At 43.7% G+C, this 20,777-nt stretch overlaps 1 protein-coding gene across 3 annotated transcripts in view; it reads right to left on the bottom strand.

Moving 5' to 3' along the window:
* The window catches only part of itpr1a (inositol 1,4,5-trisphosphate receptor, type 1a), a 51,108-nt gene that overhangs the window by 21,663 nt on the left and 8,668 nt on the right, over positions 1-20,777 (bottom strand). The window contains exons 4-39 of one of the 3 annotated variants that reach the window (XM_076156789.1): positions 18,710-18,819; positions 18,076-18,162; positions 17,688-17,846; positions 17,016-17,114; positions 16,674-16,757; positions 16,307-16,453; positions 16,085-16,180; positions 15,778-15,822; positions 14,552-14,706; positions 13,706-13,805; positions 13,394-13,554; positions 13,141-13,282; positions 12,863-13,021; positions 12,202-12,374; positions 11,628-11,747; positions 11,193-11,387; positions 10,804-11,055; positions 10,551-10,692; positions 10,295-10,448; positions 9,878-10,201; positions 9,701-9,755; positions 9,458-9,623; positions 9,056-9,229; positions 8,886-8,960; positions 8,636-8,773; positions 8,426-8,551; positions 8,115-8,315; positions 7,739-7,990; positions 7,341-7,466; positions 7,120-7,248; positions 5,557-5,677; positions 5,169-5,353; positions 4,935-5,083; positions 4,746-4,857; positions 4,117-4,152; positions 684-731 (exon numbers count right to left, since the gene is read on the bottom strand). In XM_076156789.1, coding sequence (XP_076012904.1) covers positions 684-731; positions 4,117-4,152; positions 4,746-4,857; positions 4,935-5,083; positions 5,169-5,353; positions 5,557-5,677; positions 7,120-7,248; positions 7,341-7,466; positions 7,739-7,990; positions 8,115-8,315; positions 8,426-8,551; positions 8,636-8,773; positions 8,886-8,960; positions 9,056-9,229; positions 9,458-9,623; positions 9,701-9,755; positions 9,878-10,201; positions 10,295-10,448; positions 10,551-10,692; positions 10,804-11,055; positions 11,193-11,387; positions 11,628-11,747; positions 12,202-12,374; positions 12,863-13,021; positions 13,141-13,282; positions 13,394-13,554; positions 13,706-13,805; positions 14,552-14,706; positions 15,778-15,822; positions 16,085-16,180; positions 16,307-16,453; positions 16,674-16,757; positions 17,016-17,114; positions 17,688-17,846; positions 18,076-18,162; positions 18,710-18,819 — 4,997 coding nt within the window. The remainder of the gene's footprint in view (positions 1-683; positions 732-4,116; positions 4,153-4,745; positions 4,858-4,934; positions 5,084-5,168; positions 5,354-5,556; positions 5,678-7,119; positions 7,249-7,340; positions 7,467-7,738; positions 7,991-8,114; positions 8,316-8,425; positions 8,552-8,635; positions 8,774-8,885; positions 8,961-9,055; positions 9,230-9,457; positions 9,624-9,700; positions 9,756-9,877; positions 10,202-10,294; positions 10,449-10,550; positions 10,693-10,803; positions 11,056-11,192; positions 11,388-11,627; positions 11,748-12,201; positions 12,375-12,862; positions 13,022-13,140; positions 13,283-13,393; positions 13,555-13,705; positions 13,806-14,551; positions 14,707-15,777; positions 15,823-16,084; positions 16,181-16,306; positions 16,454-16,673; positions 16,758-17,015; positions 17,115-17,687; positions 17,847-18,075; positions 18,163-18,709; positions 18,820-20,777) is intronic. The other 2 variants (XM_076156791.1, XM_076156790.1) reach the window with 2 other exon arrangements.

Below are 20,777 nucleotides of genomic sequence, written 5' to 3'. Positions count from 1 at the left end.
ATTTCCGGATTAGCTTACCGAGAAGACATGACGAGCACCATTCCTATGTTTTACAGGGATATTAATCAATTCCACGTATTTAGCTCTAAAAAAATAAATAAATGCGCATCATACTCAATCATAGTCAGAGGATTACATGCTGTCTCCTTGGATACAACTGGGGTAAAGACCTCAAGCCTTCTCAGTTCTGCTCTCACAATGTCAGTAAAAGTACAAATCCATGAAAAAAGAAAGGGAATGTGTAATTCAACTAATTTGCAAATACGTTGTCTACATGATGATGAAACCAGTGTGTTCACACCATGGAGCCTGTTTGCTTGCTTGCTTCCTTCTTACAGACATTATAATTACTGTATGCATTAATGCTAATCAATACGGTTATTGTGGAATATCAATATGCAAGCCAGTGTGTATTATTGCTACACCCGAGGCTCTATTATGTCATACACACCACTAGAGAGGAGAGGCAGAAAGACAGGGAATATACCCCCCCCCCCCTCCAGATAAACAACAGTGACAAGGTTAGGTGCTTAAGGACTGAAGCGGTGCTGAAGGAGTGATTGGAAACACAAAAAGGTGGAACAAACTGGAACAAAGGACTGATTGTGAATGCAAGCCTGCTGTATGGCTGAGAGCTGACATTTGTGTAGTGTTGGTGATTTCAGTGAAGCTTCAGTACCTACCCTCTTCTCATCCTCCAACAGCTTCTCAGGCTGGTTCTGATCCAGCTGCTAGATGCAGTGAGGAGTGTGAGCACAGCCGTCCCGACAGATCCAAACACATAGTTAGTATTCATGCAATACAGGAATAAGAAAGCATCAGGTTACGAACCATATGTACTATTTGAACTACTGTAAGTGGCCATGCAAAGGTGTGCCTTGGGTGAACTGCCATGCTTTTGATTCTATGTTAGAAATTACAGATGTAATACGGTTATGGCTGGTTCAGAGCGCTGAGAGCGGAGATGTGTACGTTGTTGACAATGAAATAAAATGGTAGAAGACAAGTCCGGTGTGATTGAAGCCTTTGTTCTTTTCTTCTTTGTATCACTCTTTACGGTATTTATTTCTGTTTCACAACCTTGTGCAATGTTTTCTATTTTTCCTTCATCTTTGTTGTTTCTCAGTTATCAAAATACAATCAGCCTCTGGGTTGATTCTGAAAGCAGCTAAATGGTCTGACTGATTCAACAAGGTTTGGCCAAACAGAATCAAAATAATACTCAAGCAGCCACAATTAACATTAAAGAAGGGAAGGGAATGTGAAGAAAGATTGGAAAAACTGAAATCACACTGGATAGATTATTTGAACTATAAAAGCAGCTTTTGCAAGAGAGACAAATTCAAATCAAATTCAAAAGCAACTGCTGAATATTTGTTTTAGAATATTTGCATTCTAGTTTCATTGTCAAGTGATCCATTAATTTAGGTTCAGTACAGTATGTACAGTATGTGTCCACCAACAGAAGAGGGCCTAGCGTGAAAGGCGATGCTCCACATAAATCGTTACATAAAGAGACACACTAACAGGGGCAGGCGAGGGGAGAGGAAGGGGCTGATACGGGTTAGAGTTATATAACCATTCCAAAAGGAATCAAGCCACTAAACCGCTGACAAAGAGCTGCATACACTGTCCATATGTTGCAAGAGACACAGAGGGAGAGAAAGACAGAGGTGGGGGAACAAATACACATATAGAGAGAAATTGTGGTGTAATCTCAATGCCTCAAGTCCCATATAGACAACATGTGTCTATGAGCAGGGACGTGCTGTAGTCTTCACCAAATATGGTACAGTGTGTTTAAAACGATGTAGTATACACTGTAGAGGGACTGGTATGCACACAATACACCGAGGTGCTTATGCTGTACGTGTAAACGTGCCTCACACTAATGCAACGCGGCAGAGTTCAGCAGCAGTTCAGAGTGTGTTGAGCTCTGTGTGCTCAGAAGCGCCTTCTACACGTCTGTGCGTTTGTGTGTGTGTATTCCCTCAGTGTCACCACATCAAACCAGACAGAGAGATCACAAATGATGCTGATCGGCGATATGTGCAACTAATTGCCCCCAGTCTGACCACAGCCACCACAGAGTAACCCCTCACAGCTCCCACATCCGCCCATGCTAAAGTGCTTTCTACCAAAATGGAATCTCCCTGGGGGCAAACCCCTGATCAGTCTCGCACCTCTCAGCTCAACAGAGGAAATGAGTGAAGAAGCATTCTGCACGCTGTTCATGGAGCCTTTCCTGCGTTTGTGAATGTGCGTGTCTTTGTGTGTTCTTAGCAGGCGGGGACTGGGGATGAAATGGATACAACATGATTTACTTCCAACGTGGTCAGCTTGCAGCCTTGCATAACCGTATTGACTCGGCCCCACACACACACACACACACACATATGAGGCCAGGTGAGGGGGGTTGAGAGTAAAAGCCCACCCTTGTGTATCCTCAACTCCACTTACGTAACTCCGACAGCCAAAGAGCAATGAGTGTTGCTGATAATCCACTGCCTGACATTTGGTTGCAGGGTAGTATGCACGCATCAGGGGGTTGAAGAACACATCATGCATCACACATCGTGCAGCGCCGAGAGCTGTAAACGTGCTTCACGGTACAACGGGGCGCGACCCAAGTAACCCAGGTGTCTCATTAAACAAGCTAATATATTCATCCTGTTCCTCTCCTGCCAGATAAGATTATGTTCTTTACTCAAAGGGCAACTGAGGAGACGACGGCGAGGACAGCACAGCGCGAGTATTCTCCATTTCAACACACGAGCGCACACTCACGGCCAACTTCATTAAGTTTTCACAGAGTAGTTGCGTGCTTGTATACACCGGGCGGGGACCAGAAGAGTGTGTGTGTGTGTGTGTGTGTGTGTGTGTGTGTGTGTGTGTGTGAAGAGGACGGGGGGTGGTATTCGGAACAGGGCGTTGTTGAGCAACTGCGTCATAATGGTTGAACGGGGTCGATAGAATAAAGAAAATTGAGATTTATACCACGCGGGAGGAACAGGCAAGGCCATTTCCTCACCGCCACCGCTCTTACATCAGAGACGCTTTTTATGGGCAGGCAGACAGAGATACAACACTTAACAGGTGTGTGCAGCGACTGTCTCTCTTTCACACACAAGCAAACAGCCCTATCCACCCTGTGCGCACACGCAACCAGCAGTGTGGGTAAACAGCTCCTCCACACTTTTATTGGCAATTACTGCTGAAGGTCACACATCAGCGGTGAGGCCGAGTTCCAGGAAAAAAAGCCTGGTTCTTATGTAACCTCAGCCCGGAGTTGGCAGGGGCCCAGGAATCGTGCAGCTTGCAGGCAAGGGAAACTAGGACAGCCTCACTGACTGCCACAGCGCCACACATTCATTCATACACACACACACACACACACACACACACACACAGACACACACACACAGGGAGTACACAGACAGTCATAGTGCCCCCTATTGGCAAATGAAGGAAGCAGAGGGGAAACACCCAAGAAGGCTGAGCGTACACCATGAAACAGAGACAATAAAACACCTGATTGAATAGAAAGTGTGAGAGGATACACTTGGAAGCAAAATCACTTTTATGTGACTGAACTATTTATATTTGATTGTAAGCTGTAACACTGAGAAATGGCTTTACAGGCCCACACGTAAACAGATTCCAAACCAGGCCCAAGTGCTCCGAGAAGAGAAGGGAAAATAAGTTAAAATTTTGATTATTGTTGCCAAAAAAAAGGGGACATGTAAACAAAACCGTCGAGTGGGAAGAGTTCAGGCCCAAGCGCAGCACTGGCAGTTGGCCCAGCCAGCAAGTGACTCACCTTGGAACTTGGAATAACAACTCTTGAGCAACACACGGTCAGCCGCAGTACACATCTCTTTATCTCTCTCCCGCTTACCACTTTCAGTTGATCACCACACAATTTATGATAGACAGTACAGCAGGTGTGAGAGGGAGAAACTGCCGACCGCTATCACTACCAGCTGCACCTAGAGCCCCAGTTCAATATAGCAAGCGCACGGCTACGACGCTGTCACAGAACAAATAGTAGCGGCTAACACAGACAGATGGCAGCACAGAGGAGGAAGGACGTAAAACAGAAGAAAAGGAGACAACCTTAGGCATATCCATCTCATCATCAAAGGCCCTGAGCTGAAAGAGAACAGAGGGTTTAGGGGGTTAGATTACAGCACGGGGAAGGAGGATAAAGTAGAGGTCAACCATATAGTTGGTTAAGTGAGTTAACAGTGCAGAAATACTCAAACTGTTGGCAAATCAGAGGAAATTGATGAAAGGACATTATCCAATTTAGAATGAAGTCTCACACTGAAAGGAGGTATCCCGCCTCGTTGACCTTTAGCGGTAAATCTACATGGAATTGCGTCAGCAGGGGTAAGCCCCTTCTAAATCACTATGATTGGCAATCAGTAAGTGCAAGTGTGTGTGAGTGTGTTTGTGTGTGTGTGTGTGTGAGAGTGCATCTAGATTAGTGAGATATAATGAAGATCAAATCTAATTTAATGAAAGAATTGTGACCTAATGAGCACATGAAACCTAATAATGGCTGAATAAAATCCCTTCATGGAAACAACCTGTATGTATGCATCACTGTTTATATGCCTTCGAAAAAATATATAGCATAAGAGTATTGCATTTCGACACATAATTACAAACATTTATAAACTGTAATGCACAATATCAAGTGTATCGTCAAACCAGGCAAAAAGAATGTGCTTGTCGTCTACCTTCTCTCCGTAGCCTCTGTCTTTGGTCATCATCTCACGTAGCGTTTGCAGGACTTTGATGCACAATCTCTCCTCATTTTCTTCCAGCAGCTGCTTGGTGTGTTTGATGAGCCTGCACAAGCACATCTGTGCATGAGTCTCAGGTGTGACCGATCCATGCAGACGGAAGTCAACAGATTCTTTGCTTACTTGCATATGAAGCCTCCACTCTCACACTTCTTGCGCGAGTCCGTGTTCTCTGGAAACAGCAACTCTGGCCGATGCAGGACATCCACCAGCACGGACAACTCCGCTTGGACCAGCGGACGCAGGCGGTCTTCTAGAGCTGACACAATGTCCTACAAGAAACGACACAGGAAAACCCTCAATACCGCCATGAATGACCGGGCATAAACAAACACAAACAAACACAAGCAGACATACTTGTAGCCTCTCGATGATGTTCCTGTAATCCCTCGATGCCGTCACCACAGAGTCTCTGCGGGCAGCATTGCGAGCAGAAAGTCTCCAGCTCATGGCGGTCTTCTGGACAATGTTATTGGATTTCACAAACAAGTTGTTCACCTGGTTGTCCAAGTCCACAGGGATGGCTATTGCCCTGCTCTTGGCTGCCAGACAAACAAATAGGATCACAAAGACAGAACGGATATTTGAACAAATGTGTGTGACTAATTAGTAAATGGAATTTAGGGGTCATGACTGGAAACAGCACTGTGAACTGGTTAACCTTCATGCCTGACTGAATTAGATCAAGAGCTCATGAGAACAATTAAGGATTTGATGGCAGTGTTGTGTAGCGTCTAGACCTTACCAACATCAGACAACACCTTGATACAGCTCTCAACAGAACCCTTCTGGACCGGGACCAGCCAGTTACAGTGGTAGACCCTGAACACTGCCTGCAAGAGCTGCACAAAGACTGGCTGCCTGGTCTGAGAGAAATACAAAACAAAAAGAGGCAGAAGGTTTGTGCATTGTTATAGTTATCTTGGGAATAATTGTCTGTGCTCTTGAGGTGAAGAAATGTGTTCATGTTCCAGATGATACCCATCTATCCCCCACTGTGCCAGTCATCTGGGCTGTGTGCACCAAAGTATGTTTAATGTCTATAATCTCATGTGTTTGTTAATTTACATCTTATTATACACACTCACACACACCCCCACACACACACACAGTGCTGCAGCTGAGACGACACCTGTAGTGAGACGGTTGAGGTGAGACAGTGGTGGCTCATCCTTTATCAGGAGATCCAGTATTTGCCGAGACTGAGCCCCGTGAAAATCAGTTCACTTGAATTTACATGACATTCATAATGTAAAGAATTTTCTCTTGCCACCACAAAAATACCTTTAAGAGTTTGCGCAACACATAAGCCTGCAAGCAATGAACAAACAAAACATACACAACATAAATTTAAATATAAGTCATCTGCATATTTCTGTGCATTTTGCAGACATCCACCATTCTTTGTGTCAAACGTTTGACAGAATGATAATGATTTTGAGAAGCGTGTGACTGAAAAGTGTAACTATATTTCAGTTGAAACAATCCGCGCAACCAAAGACATCAACAAAGAAAATCATTCATGATTTTTAACAGCACACGAACGATTACAAACATGACAAATTATTCTTCACTTTAAAAAGTCAGAGTGATTATCCAAGAGGGAAGAGAGGAAAGGGGAACAACAACTTCTCTCACTGATGTTAACTGGAAGGCAAATTCTAAGAAATCCTAAGTGCTTATTTCAGCACTTAAGGAAGTTCTATGGGAGTCAAGAGGCTAACCAGAATTTAGTTGTAAGGGGAATGAAACCCACGAGTCCGAATAATCCATCATCAGTCTCAATATTGACTTCCTCTTCTTAGAAAAGGCATTGACACACACCAACTCCAACTCCTAACGCTGGCAGATTAAATGGCAGCATAGTGTTTGTGGTACGATGCTTGAAAGTGGTTCTCTGAGAAAGATGATTGAGGATTTGTTTTAGACACACTGGGGCAGATGTGCTAAGCTTCTTGTGTTGGTTTAGCGCAGCTTTAAGGCATTCTGCTCTAAAAAATATGGGTGTTATGTCTCGAAGAGCGCAGTTTGGATGTCAGCACAGTGAGTTATTGCAAGGGGCGCTTCTCCCTTTTATGCCTTTAAGGGAGCATCGCACAAACAAAGGGTTGGGGGTATTATAAGTGCAGTTAATTACATTTCGTGTTGGATTAACTAAAGTGTCATGCAATAATTGGTGGCAGTCAGGGGATCATGACGGGACTACAAGGATCCTTTATCCTTTCAAACTGAAAAAATTATCAAATAAAGCAGAGTTGTTATTTCATGTAGTGCTTCATAGCTGTTCGTTTGTGTTTCCTCTACTTACTTGCAGGCTGGTGCTCTGGTCAGAAAAAGGTGAGCTGAAGAAAGTGGTTACTATGCCCATGACCGTCTCTGTCACATAACGTTCCAGGATTGTGTCTGCGTGCTTCCGATCGCTTGTATTGTTGCACACCTGCAAACAACAAAAAACAGCAAAGGGGATTCAAACAATATTCTCATTCATTGACTGGCTTTGTATCCATAGTGCTGCCTGGTGTTTCTTACTCTGCATATGTCAACCAGAAAGTTCTCAAAGAGTTTCCACATGTGGTTGGAGGTGTAGATTTCCTTCATTTCCACCTCAGTGTCAACGTAGCAGTGATTCAGGAAGTTGATATAAGCGATCTTCACCTGGAGGATTATTACTGAGGTTAATGTCAAAATATTGTGCTGCTGAAATACAGCTTTATGTGATTTGAGTGGCCTGTCAAAGTGCAGAAATCCCTTCCACTCAATTATCCAGCAATCCCGACGCTCCTCTCATCCTTCTCTACTGCGCATCCAAAATAAATATACAGCATTTGTATCGTGCATCTGCAGAGCCTCATCACCACCTTACTGCTCCCTCATGGCTGTCAAATCTTCAGAATGTCTCTGTTTGGACAATTAGAGCCTCGTCTTACCTCAGGAATGCAGTCCTCATGGGTCACCACTCGCACTATATCGTCCAGAGGCAACAGCGAGTTGCATTTGATTTCCGTGTAGACATTCTTTCCCTCAGTGCAGACGGCCAAGAGCTCGACAAGGTGTATGTGGTACATCAGAGGACTGTTCTCGTCCATGCGGTCCCGCTCCGAGCGCATCATCTGGACCAGTGTCTGGAAGGAGGCCCGATCGTTGTAGAAGACCAAAACATCTTCTCCAGCGTTCACCAGCTGTTACAGAGGAAACAAATGCACAAAGTTACAGCAGAATAAAGGGAAGAAGTTAAACACAAAATGATGTGTTTAGGCTGAGAATGTGATGAATGTGAAGATGGCAGGGTGAAGGAGTTATGACCTCAGCCATGACAATGTCCTGACACTTCTTGATGAACTTGTTCTCTGCTTTGACAATAGTCTGCAGGAACTTGAGATATTGGACATTGCGGCCATGCGTTTCGATGCAGTGGACAAAGTGCTGAACCACACGCTCATTGATCTCACTGCACAGCTGGAAGTTGTTCATAAAGATGTGCTGCATGGTGATTGCTTCCAAAATCTGAACGAAAGAAGAAAAAAAGAGAGGAGCACCGGAACATAGTGTCAAAATCAAATATATATAACAAATAATGATCTGCAGTGAGTGGGGAGTCTGGTAGAACTGCTCACCCCAGGGTTGAGGAAAAGATTGATGTGCTTGTGGAGGAGAACTTGGTTCTGCTGGTTTCCCGCACAAAAGTTCTGTAGGAAGTGATGGGCTAGTTTCATGATGTCCTGCATGCGCAGATCTTCACCCTGCAGGAAAGATGGCTGAGGTGTAAGTGTGTCCATTTCTGCATTTACAGACTATGACCACTTTTCATAGAAACCAATAGATACCTTCTCATAGGGGATCTGTAGCAGCTCAAGAACCACAGCATGAGCTCCCATGTTCCTCAGCAGCCTCTGCTGTTGTTTCTTGCTCTTCCTACCCGACAGACCTTCTTGGACACACAGCCTGCTGAGCCGTAACAGAATCTAAAAGAGTAAAAGAATAAAATGGGAAAGAGAGCAAGATGAAAGACAGGGATGTACTTCAACTTTTGTAACATAGATGCTAGGAGCTTGGTGACCATGCAAGGACAGTTACCTCCTTCACCACCCTGTAGTTATAACTGCTGGTGCTCTCTGATTTCTTTGGTTTATCTGAACCACCTAAGTCACCCTACAGAAAACATCAGAAGCAACGTGAAGTGAACAGAGCCTATAGATAACACAAGTCTGTCTTCTCAGATCTTTTTCCTCTGATGTATAACACACCTTCTTATGTTCAGGCTCAGTGGAGAGTCCCTCTCCTACGTCAATGCCCTCGTCTGGCCCCTGCCTCTTGTAAACCCACAGCTCAGACTTCTCCACGATGGAGCGCAGCTGGTCCAAGTCTGACTTTATTTGCTTATAATTTTCCACATCTTGGCTGGTGACCAGCAACTGGACCTGTTAACACCGAGAAGCACACAGAGTACCATTCAGACACACTGGAATGAATGACACTGATGCTCAATTATTGTATTGTGAGTGCATCTGTGTGTGAGTACATGTGACACAGCTGCTGTGAATAGTAGTTGGATTTCTTGGAAACACTTGAATATGGTTCTTGTATTTGAGAGGAAGTATGATACATTAGTAAGTTTTGATTGCCAGTTATCAGCTGGTGGGGGTTACCTGCTTAAAAGCCTGCAGGACCTCCTGCCTTTGGCTGAAGTGCCTGAAGAGCAGGTGCAGGGCTCTGGACACCAGGGGTGGATAGTCATGCATAGTTAAATGGAGAAGGACCCTCAAGAAAGTGCGTCCACCTTGATCATCCAGGTCCAGTGGGGTGTTTTCTTCACTAGAACCACATACGTACACACAAATCAACATATATCCTCTTTGCATTGCTTCTTTTTGTATTCAAACTGGGATTACCTTCCACCAAATATCCCCTCAGCTTGCTCCTCTATGTGCTCAAAATCCAGGGCCCCTGGAAATACAAAGTGATTTTTTTAAGACATGTCCCCATTACATACATGACACGTTGATTAGCTCAGCAGGTGTTCTGAAACGATGTGTTCTGTAAAATTTTGTTTGACATTTTGATCTGACCTGGCATATTGTTTGGGCCTTCTGTCGCCCCAGTAACAGTTAATTCATTCTGGGAATTACTTTCATCAAACTCCCTCTTAAAGATGGACAATAGGCAGGAGATTCTGAAGTCCAAACGGACGTTCAGGATGAATTGCAGGATCTCGATGATCTTGAGCTTGGTGTCCATGACCAGGATGTCCTGTTTCTCTGGTTCGATCTGAGTCTTGACTTTTTCTCCAGTGGCGGCGTTGATGGGCGTGGTGGGAAGGAAGCCACCTCCTCGTAAGACTACCTGGGACATGAGCTCCCCTACGCCATGAATGGACCTCATCACATTACTGCCTGGAAACACACACACACACACGAATGCACAAATCAACTCCATGTCTAGGCGATATTGCTTTATTCACTGATCATTCACTCAGGGTCTCCTACCTTTACTCTCATCTTCCTTCTCCAGTTTGTTGAAAGGGAAAATGGTGCTCACATGGACGCAGTCTAGAATAGCCAGCAGGATCTTGGTCAGTCTTAGCAGGTCACTGAAGTTGTAGAAGCCAAAATAAATCAGGTTCCTGGCGAGATTCACCACCTAAATGACAAAGATTGACAGTTCAAACAGCTTTAAAAAAAATCCATTACTATAATGAGACAACTGTGGCTTAAATATGACTCCACATTGTGTCTGACTGACCTCAAAGGTGAGCTTGTTCTTTTCCTTATCAGCGAAAGGAAAGTTCTGACAGACCACATCTCTCAGGTAGTTTTCAACAAACTCCATTGTCTGAGAGAATCTCTCCTTGATTTCATCTTTAGACGTCCCATCGTTGTCATAACTATCATCAGACATCAAGGTATTTAATCAAAAACAAGCAGTACTAAGATATTTTTCTTTCCAGACAAGAGTCACGCACACACACACAGATTAAAGTTGTCCATTCACTTACTCGTCAATAGTAATCTCTGAGGGGATCTCAGACCACAGCCGTGCGTACTTAACAGGTGTGACCTGCTCCTGAGGGTCGCGATCCACATGCATGTGCAGCATCATGCGGCAAAAGGAGGCTCGAAGGTCATAGGGCAGGTCTTCGTCTGACATGCATCGCAGGATCAGGTCCACATCCAGCTGGCCAGAGATCTTGTTGATTGCCAGGTACTGCCTGTCCAAACACATCCTGGCAAACAGGTTCAGCTGGTACCTGTAGGAGACAGACAAACACCACATGTGTATTGAATGTACTGGTTGACTTGTTCTGTTTGATGTGAAGTCAGACAGGGGACGAGTTTGTCCTCTTCATCCCTGCTGACAGCAGGGAAAATGAGGTCGAGTCCCTACCTGTAGTAGCTGATCACCTCCTGGTCTTCTTTCTGACCCTCCTTGGCATCCTGGGCCAGCTCCCTGATGCTTTTACTGCGGATCTCTTTATTACTGTCCTTCCAGAACAGCCACACTTCCTCTTCATCTTCCTCCGACTCCACAGAGTTCTCCCCGAGGGATGCTCCCTCTATCTCAAACCTCGACAGCACCAATCTGCGGGCACAAGGAAGGAAAGGACGCTACAGTGACACCCTCCTTTTTCTTGCACAGATGCTTGAAGCCATCAGAACAGACAGGATACATTTTTCACATTTTAAATTGAAGTGACTTAAATCTGTTTCACTTATGTCCTGTAATAAATGTTGTAGTTGCTGGAGTTACGGGGTACGAGGTACGGGGAAGAGAGAGAAAGAGAGAGAGACAGAGACGGTGTGTGTGAGAGAGAGAGCTCACTTAGTTTCTATGAGGATGTCTCCATTGGTTGGGTCAAGAACTGCATTACAGATGAGCTCCTGTGTAACTGGGATGGACTTATTCATGGACACACACAAGTCTGACAGGTAATCCAGGAACCTGAGAAATAAATTCATGAGCACACACACACAGACAGACATTTGTTTAGCAACAGTCACTGCCCATTATGCTTTGTGAAGTGAATGTAATACCGAGTGCCGAATGACCTTACAACTCCAATCGATTTTCATTTGATCATTAGCACTTCTCTTTAGTACACCTTAATGATGTCAGTAAATGGTAGTAAAGGAAGCAAGGAAAGCAGGAAAAACTTGATTGACCACTTGACCAAGTCTAGTCAATTACAGACTACAGTCGTCCATCATCTTGTATGCACACTTATGTGGCAGAAATCACTTTTCATACTGTATATTGATACATGTATGATCAAAGACATAATACCCCTATTGACTGCTTATCTTGCCAACCGATACAGACTGATTTATGAGCCAAAACATGGAGTGACTGAGGACATGCATGCAGGGAGACTTACATACAGAGAGAACACACTAACCTGGGTTCACGGTTTTTGCGGACCAGGCTAACAAAAGTGTCAATTTCAGCAGCAGTTATATGTTTCTCCAACAGCTTGCGATTGTTGTGCAGCAGCGCCGTGATCGTGTCCTCGGCCAAGACATCATAACCGATCTGTTTCTGCATGAAGCGGAACTGTTTGGCTATATACTCCTGTGAGACAGACAGACAGTAGGATCATATAGAAACCAAAGTAAGATGCCACTGAGAGTTACTACTGTTCATCTCTTTACAGACTCATGTTAAGTCTCTTTTATGGCTTTATTGTCATTTTTAAAGTCAAATCCAAGCTTACTCATTCACAGGGACAAGACTCTTCATTGAAACTATAGTATGAGACCGCTAATTATTGGTCTATAATGTGTTAAAAAGAAAAGAGACTGTAACTCTTCTGAAATTTCTACAACATATCTCTAGATGTTCATATTATGGAGGAAACTCAATAACAAGGCATGTTTAATCCACAGGATATTCAATTACAAATCTCAGATTCCAGGAGACATTTCTTCATCCCTCGCTTTGATGATCCAATCAGTGCTGCTACAAGAAGGAAACTCGGAATGCAGCCTTTGCGCAAACCCCAGTGGCAGGCGAAGCCCACGCTGTGCCATGCATTTGCTCTTAAAGCAGATAAGCTTCACCTGGTTCTTGCGGTAGTCCTGCTGGGAGTGACGTAAGACGCGGTAACACAGGCGGCAGATGTGCCTGAAGGGGGCGTGGCGCTGGTCAGCCAGTTCCTCCAGTCGCAGCATGGGACCGTCCCCGCTGTCTGTGAAGGGAGCCTGCAGCAGCTTGAAGATCTGAGTACGGTGAATGCAGGGAATGTTGTGACAGTTACCACCATGTTGAAATTACGGCAGTGAGAACGTACAGACAGAGATCAAGGAAGCTTCTGTCAAAATGTTACACCCTATATTACCTGCTTGAGAATATTCTGCTCTCTCATGAGTTTTTGTCTTTCCCTGTTAGGTTTGTTGACCATGATCTCTAGAACGTCCTGTCCATTGTTGGGAATGTCCACCACAAAGAACACCAGATCCTCCAGGAGCTTGGTGACCGCTCTGGACACGCATGCAAACACAAAAAAAAGCACATATAGCATCAGGCCACACACAGCCAGCTTGCCTCTCCTGTTACACATTCACAATCTCATCTCACTATTCCTTTTATACCTCCTTTCATTCTGTGTGATGGTGCCTTTCTCCAGCTTTCCAGCAATGGACGCCAGCACTTTACTGGCATCGTTAGCAAAGTCAAGGTCTCTCACTTCAGCTGGGGAGACGGGCACAATGGCAAATGCCTCTTTGTCCTCTTTAAGTGTAGAGGTGCCAATCTTGAATTAAATAAGAAATGGACAACTTTGTCATCAATATGAGTGTTATCTTCTTTTAAAAAAGGAAATTCCACAATCAATGGACGGGCTATGACCCAGACTTCCATAGCTTTGCACAGACCAGACTGCAAAACTAACAACTGTGACTCACACGCAGCATCACAGGTTTCTCCTCCTCCTTGTCAATTGGCTGGTTCGTACTGTGCACCCAGGTGTTGGTGCAGAGGTGTCGGAGGCGCACATATGAGTTCCTGAACACACACAAAGGGGCATAAACATGGGCACACACGTCATTACAGAAACAGAGAGACAGATTCTGGCTCTCACTTTTATCTGTGTCGTATCTACATTTCACACTTTTCACTGATCACTGAAACCACATAATTAAAATACATCTGTTGAATGACGTTTGCACAGTCATTATAGTATATATTGTAAGAATTATTTATCTATTATCGAGGTTTTTTCAGATAAAGACAAATGTTTGGCAAAGAGAGCAAATTCACACGTTACCACACACACACTCTTTTTTGAGCAATACCAGAGAAATTCTGTAGAAACTGTGAGTCAAACACACACACACCGATACAAATTTCATCACAACCAACAAACCCACATACAGAAGCACTAACACATACAGATACACACACACACACTACTTACACAACCTAGTTCTTGGTTTTGCTGGTTTTCATTGGAGTGTGAAGAATTCTTATCAGGTTTAACATCGACAACACAAACTCCACCACATAACAGCAACACTTACAGTTACTCACTGACACACTTACATTCAATGGATGAGTGTGCAAACACTCCCTTTTTGTGTTTATTGTTTTGTAACCATAATAAGATGAACTAATTTTAAGTGGTGGAAGTCCCCCTACTTGTTATGTGTTGGAAGTCTGTTTGTCAGTGGAAAGACTGCAAATCAACAGACCATGACTTTTTGTAGTTGTAGCTCAGATCTGAAACATACCTCAGCTTCTGGCTTTCTTACCTGGGCACCAGTGAGTCTCCCCCTCTTAAGGTGGTAGGATCAAGCTCAAATATGGAGGAGATGTCATTTCCATCAGGAACAGACACCAGCGTGTACATGACTTTGTCCTGCACATTTCTCAAACGGGCTCGTAAAGCTTCTTGCTCTGAGTCCATCTAGAAGAAAAAGAAGGTTCGCATCAGGTCTCTCAGACATGACCCCAAAATAACACAACCACATGCAGATGTTTACTGGCAGTGGCTGCAGATGTTTGAAGAGTGTGCCAGGATAGATTAAGCCAAATGGCTTTATTTGATTACTATGGAAAGATTTCACCTCACATGAACGAGGAATTTTATCAGTGAGAAGGAAGTGGAGGAAAAACAAAGGCCCAATTCAGTAAGTCAGTAACAGGAAGCAGAAAATACTTCATTGAATCAATGGGAGTATAAAATAACATTTCATTATATGTTTAAAACTGAGGAGTATGTAGAATTTAAGACCTCTGACCATATATTTTATGTAGGAGCTTTGTTACACTCTTGCTTCAATTGTATGTTGACTTGTGATGAGCCCACACACACACACACACACACACACACACACACACACACACACACACACACACACACACACACACACACACACACACACACACACACACACACACACACACACACACACACACACACACACACACACACACACACACACACACACCTGATTGTTGACAGCCACAGCCTGCAAAATGTGCCTCAGCTAGATATGTTCTTAGAAAGAGGCCGCCATCTACTGGTCAAAGACATCAACTACATCCTCCAATTCATTATTTTAAGTACGCACAACCGCCAATTCATTAACTAAAGCAATCAAATTACAATAATTAAATTGTAGGCAAAATTTGCTGTGTTAGCATATCATTAATTCACAATGAAATAATACACTTCATCATTAACCATCATTGCACAAACCAGCAGTAATACACAATGAGGTGAACAATTATGTATAATAATAATATTGCATTCTATAGTATCACAATACAGAGGCAAAGAATGCATTTTGTGATGATTCCTTCCAAACTGATTTGTTCTGTGGCCAAATTGCTGACTGGGGTGTTTAACGTTGTAATGGACACCTGCCAGTTAATTTGTGGCACGCTATTATATGGTGTCTAGTTTTATGGCATTACATTAACTTATAGATGTAAACAACATTGCCCACTGTGCATAAGTCTTAAGCTCACTTACTGAGGAGCGGGACTCCAGACACTCCTCTTCATAGTCTGGATTCACCTGCAATTACACAGTGATTCACCGTAACACAACTACAACAGGTAGAGTTCGGCAATATGTCACTTGTTTATAATATCATGATGATGATGTGGGATAAGATCTGGGATTTAGGTTGTTAAATAGCAATATGGCCGAAAGAAATGTCTATTAGTATTAGTTAGTGGAAAGTGAAAAGGATGGAAGAATAGATGCCTTCACCATAGTGCAAAGGAACTCATTATGTTATTTACAATACTATGTGACTACATGGAGTGTGACTGACCTCAGCAGCCAGATAGTGTCCAGTGGCCAGATGTTTGAACCTGAACAGGCTGTTCCAGTAACCTGCCCCACCCCGACATGGATCATGCTGCACCACCTGAGGGCAGCGCAAACACAGCAGGAACCTTTCACAAAGTTTGATACACATATACTGGGGGCTGTTTGACCTGAGGTACATACAGTAAATGTTCAACACAGTCATCACAACCACACCTTTCCTCACCTCAATCTCCCAGAGGGCTTTGCTGCTGGTTGCGGAGGTAGCCGACTGTCGTCCAGTAGTGCGAAGAAAAACATACTGTTTTTTCCGATGATCATCACAGGTGAGGAATTTCTCCTGCTCCGCGTGAAATAACCGAACTACATCACCCTGAGGAGAGAGAAGATTAGCTAGCTTTAAAAGATTAACTACAATATGCTTTATACTCTGAATGATCAATTATGAATAGTCCCGATAAAATATTTCAGCCTGTAGGATGCAGCATTGTTTAAAAAATTAGATTTAAGATGGACTAACCAGAAGCTGCAGTAAAATGTCAAAGTACAAACATTTTCCCACAAAATGAAGATTTGATTATGTGGAGACAAACCCCTTTCAGGATGATCTCCTGATTGTCGCCCCATTTCATAAACAAGACAATCTTCCAGCTGGTGTTGCAGTTGACAGAGTTTACCTGAAACACCAATGATCAGAACTCAGTGTGACTGCAGGTAGAATGTAGAGAACCTTAGGAGAACCTCAGGAATCTTGCAAATGCCACAAAAGCAGTTTCTTCATTAATATATGATTCAAATTAAAAGTACAATCAAATACAGAAATCAAACAGTGACAGATGAATATTATGCACTGTAAATAACTAACAAGTTACTGTATTTTACACCAAAAAAGCTCAAACATAATTCTACACAGCAGACCAGCGACTCAACCAGACCTCATTGCATCCTGGGTTATCTACTAGCTGGTGTGTGCTGGCATGGAGTGGCTGACCAGCGTTCACAGGGTTCAGGACCACTTTGTCCCCAATCACCACCTGAAACACAGATTGTACAAGAAAAACAGTTTCACACTGTAGGCACACACCGATGTGGCCCACTCACTTTTGTGTGGTGTCCATTTATGGATCAATGTAGTATCTATTTGTATATCAGTGGCCATTCTTTGTATGCGTCAGATATTTTGTGAATCCTCAGCACACAAACTGTTGTAATGTATTGATTCTTGAATCTTTTTTGGCACGAGATGGGATGAGCTAAGCCCGGCAGGTTGTAACTCTAACAGTAATTGTGGTTCTTGGGGCTGTGTGCCAGAGCCCAACATGCCACCTGAGGAGCTTAACAGATTCAGACCTGGGTAACTTTGTCCTTGGGCACTGGCCCACCGACCTTCCTGCAGCATGGGACAGGAGCTTTTGCCAACAAGATCTTTGTGATGTGGTGAACACTAGTTGGATTGTGCAGGGGCCGATGTGATGATAGCCTCACACAAAAGACTGGTAAGAGAGCTTTTCATGGGTGGCCCAAGTCTTTGTTTTGCAGTCTTAAAGTAATTAAACTCACTTATCCAGCATAACAAGTAACATCTACTGGTATAGTTGAATACTCACACTGTCCCCAATGGAGCGCAGCTTGTAGAAGGGCTGGATGTAGAACCAAGAGCCCTCGTTTCCAGCAGTGTCCAACATCACTCTCATGGCATTCTTCTCCAACAGCGCAGGCAGACGCTTGTTCACTGTCAGGTACTTGTTGCTCTTCAGGTGGAGGAGCTGAGGTGAAACAATGAACAAAGTAACAGATGATCTAAGGGGCTGGACGAAACATCCGCTGTGTTCGGACTAGAACGAAAAAGCAGCTTTCTCATCCATCCACCAGCCACCATCGTTTGCTTGTCTTGATATGAAAGTGTCATGATTATCAGTGCTACAAGTCTGACATAGTGCAACAACTCACATAAAGGCTAACCTTATGATGATGATGTCACACAGACAAACATACCTGAATGACATTCCCATACTGAATCACTGTCCCAAGCAGCTTTTTATTTTCAGAGTCATTTTGCTTCTTCTCCAAGTCTGCTGCATGCTGGGAGGCAAGAAAGTGACACAAGAGAGGGGACAACAGTAAATGTCATGACAACTAACCCCAACACTGCCATTAAGAACTGCACACAATAATGTACTGTGACATAATGTGATTCTAATGCTTTTGTTTAATGCACAACAATGCACGAGTAGCAAAGGTCTTGTGTTGCAAACAGGGGCTTTATCCTGAAACTCATGGTATCTCCATGGAAACATAGGCGAGATTACAATCTCACATTTTATGACCGTGTGGTCAGATAGCAGATTGCTTTAAATGGTATTGTATCGCTGCAGAACGAGGGAAAGGAGAATGCAGAGGGCAGAAAGGTAGGACAGTAGGGCTGAAATGCTTCAGAAATGTCTATAAAAGGACTTCAAAATGGCTGCGAGTGCACCAGACAGCAGCGTCGCAGTTTCTATGCATTGACTATATGGCTCTATAGTATGGCATTCAAAAATCAGCTGTAAGCTCGGCCTTGACAGTTGTTTTCTTCAAGTGTGAGTGTACTATGCTGCCATGTAATGACTGATGTCGTCACTGCACTCACATGGAGCTTGTTGAGCAGCACCGTGTCTGTGTTCCCTCCAGGTTTTGCTGCTTTCCAAAACTGCTTCTGGGCTGAATAGCGGTTCATGGGACACAGTCTGAACAGGCAGTCTGGAGACACAGACGGAGACAGAAATGAAGAGATTCAGAGGTCAGAGGAGGCAGAGCCAAGAAAAGAGACTTTGCAAATTAATTAGAAATATGTTTTGCATGTAAAATGAAAGTGTAGAGCTAAAAATGGAACACGGATACAAGATAAAACAGGAAAATGTAAATTACAGTAAGGAACAGTAAGTGCACTCATAAGATAGCTAAGCTATAATACCTATATTCCATAGCTATTAAATACATTAACCACTTTGTTTCTGCTGAATCAGCCTCGTCTCAGCTACAAATGAGCGGCCGTTGCAGGTTTCAGCCCCGTCTGTAAATGTACAGCGACTTCAGTTATGTGTGGGTTAGTCCACTACATCCACAGCCATAATATCTGAAACAAAATGATCATCTATCATGGCATAAATATGCCTTTTTGTTAAAAATGGTGCATCATGGGAAAATAAAGGACTACTGAAAAGCCCCGTCTCATAATATTAACAAAATCATTTGAAACATTTCTGGATCCACCTTAAATTCATCCCCGGGCCTTGTGACTCAATGAAAATGTTAGAAATGATGAGAATGATGAAGAAACCAAAGAGGGTAACAACACAACCTCAATGCTGAAAGTAGAAATATGAATGTACTGTGAAGGCTGGAAAAGGTCAACGTTAAGCTGTGGGAGAGAGGTCAAAGCCACAGCTTGCATAAACCAAGGCACACAAAAGGTTTGGGTTGCGATGACACAAGGTGCACACGAAATCCAAACTGTTCTAAAAATACAAAAATTCAAATTCACACTACTTTAACTGTGTGTACTTAAACTTCAAACACATTCACAATTCTCTTGAAAGGAGATCAAAGAGCTTTGTATGCTTCAGGGAGCAGTGATGAGACACAGGAAAGACAGTGAACTGTGTGTGTGCGCGGGCGTGTGTGTGTGCCCCGGGTATACCAGAGCAATAACACATGCTTACATCCTGCAGTCAGACTAAGGTAACAGTGTACAATGATTGTGACACATTCTGATCGGTTGGTGTTTGTACATCTCATTTTCATAGACACTGAATAGAAACCAGCCAAAGTGAAAATGTCCCTTTTGATTTGCATGTGGGCACAGTTTAGCATAATGGAGTTCCTCTTCTGTAACAGTAGAAGCTCCTCACAAATACTGCAGCTGTGTTGCTGCACAATGAACGCAACTGAACACACAGAGAGAGAATTTTCCACTGGCTGAAAGTTTAGGACATGGCAGCGTATTCTTACAGATGAACTAAACAGAATTGTTATTGATGAGTTAAACTTCTGCCCTCCAGTGACTCCCTCAGAGAGTCCTGGCTTTCCTCTGACTTCACCTCTCATCGCAGCAAAGCTCTCTACCCAGCGAGGACAAAAAGAGGAGAAAAAAGAACAATCTGTCCATCCTTCCCCCACTCTCCCTCTCTCTCCTCCTGCCCTGGCCACAGCAACATGACCAAATAAGGCCAGCCCAGAGAAGGGGAGTGGGATGACAAGGGGAGAGAAGAGGGTGGGGACTCCCTATCTCCCCCCTCAATATTCTATCATCCCTCCTTCTCTCTGCCTTCCTTTGACCCATTTTAGACGCCGTTCTCTGCCTCTCTCTGAGTTTCTATTTCCGAAATCCTCCCCAATGCTCAATCAAATGTGTGGTTTATTTTATTTTATACCGACCCAAAATACGCTTAGAAAAAGAAAAAAAGGAAGAAAGGGAAGTGAGAGAGAAATGAGGAAGGCAGGAAGAAAGTGAGAGAAAGAATGTGAAGCAGAGACTGTGGAGCTGGAGAAGACAAGTCAGACAGAGGGGCTGCAGCGACTTCATGTTGCAATACAGAACTGGATAGAAACTGGGACACACACACACACACACACATACACATACACATACACATACACATACACATACAGAGAGAGGGCGAGAGAGAGAGTTCCTGTTCAACAAGTGATCTGAATCT

This window comes from Genypterus blacodes, unplaced genomic scaffold (genome assembly GCF_046128005.1).
Source record: "Genypterus blacodes isolate CSIRO-AG114 ecotype Tasmania unplaced genomic scaffold, CSIRO-AGI_Gbla_v1 ptg000070l_1, whole genome shotgun sequence".
Taxonomy (NCBI): Eukaryota; Metazoa; Chordata; class Actinopteri; order Ophidiiformes; family Ophidiidae; genus Genypterus; species Genypterus blacodes.
Note: the sequence above shows the minus strand (reverse complement) of the source record. Positions and strands in the feature narration are given on the sequence as shown.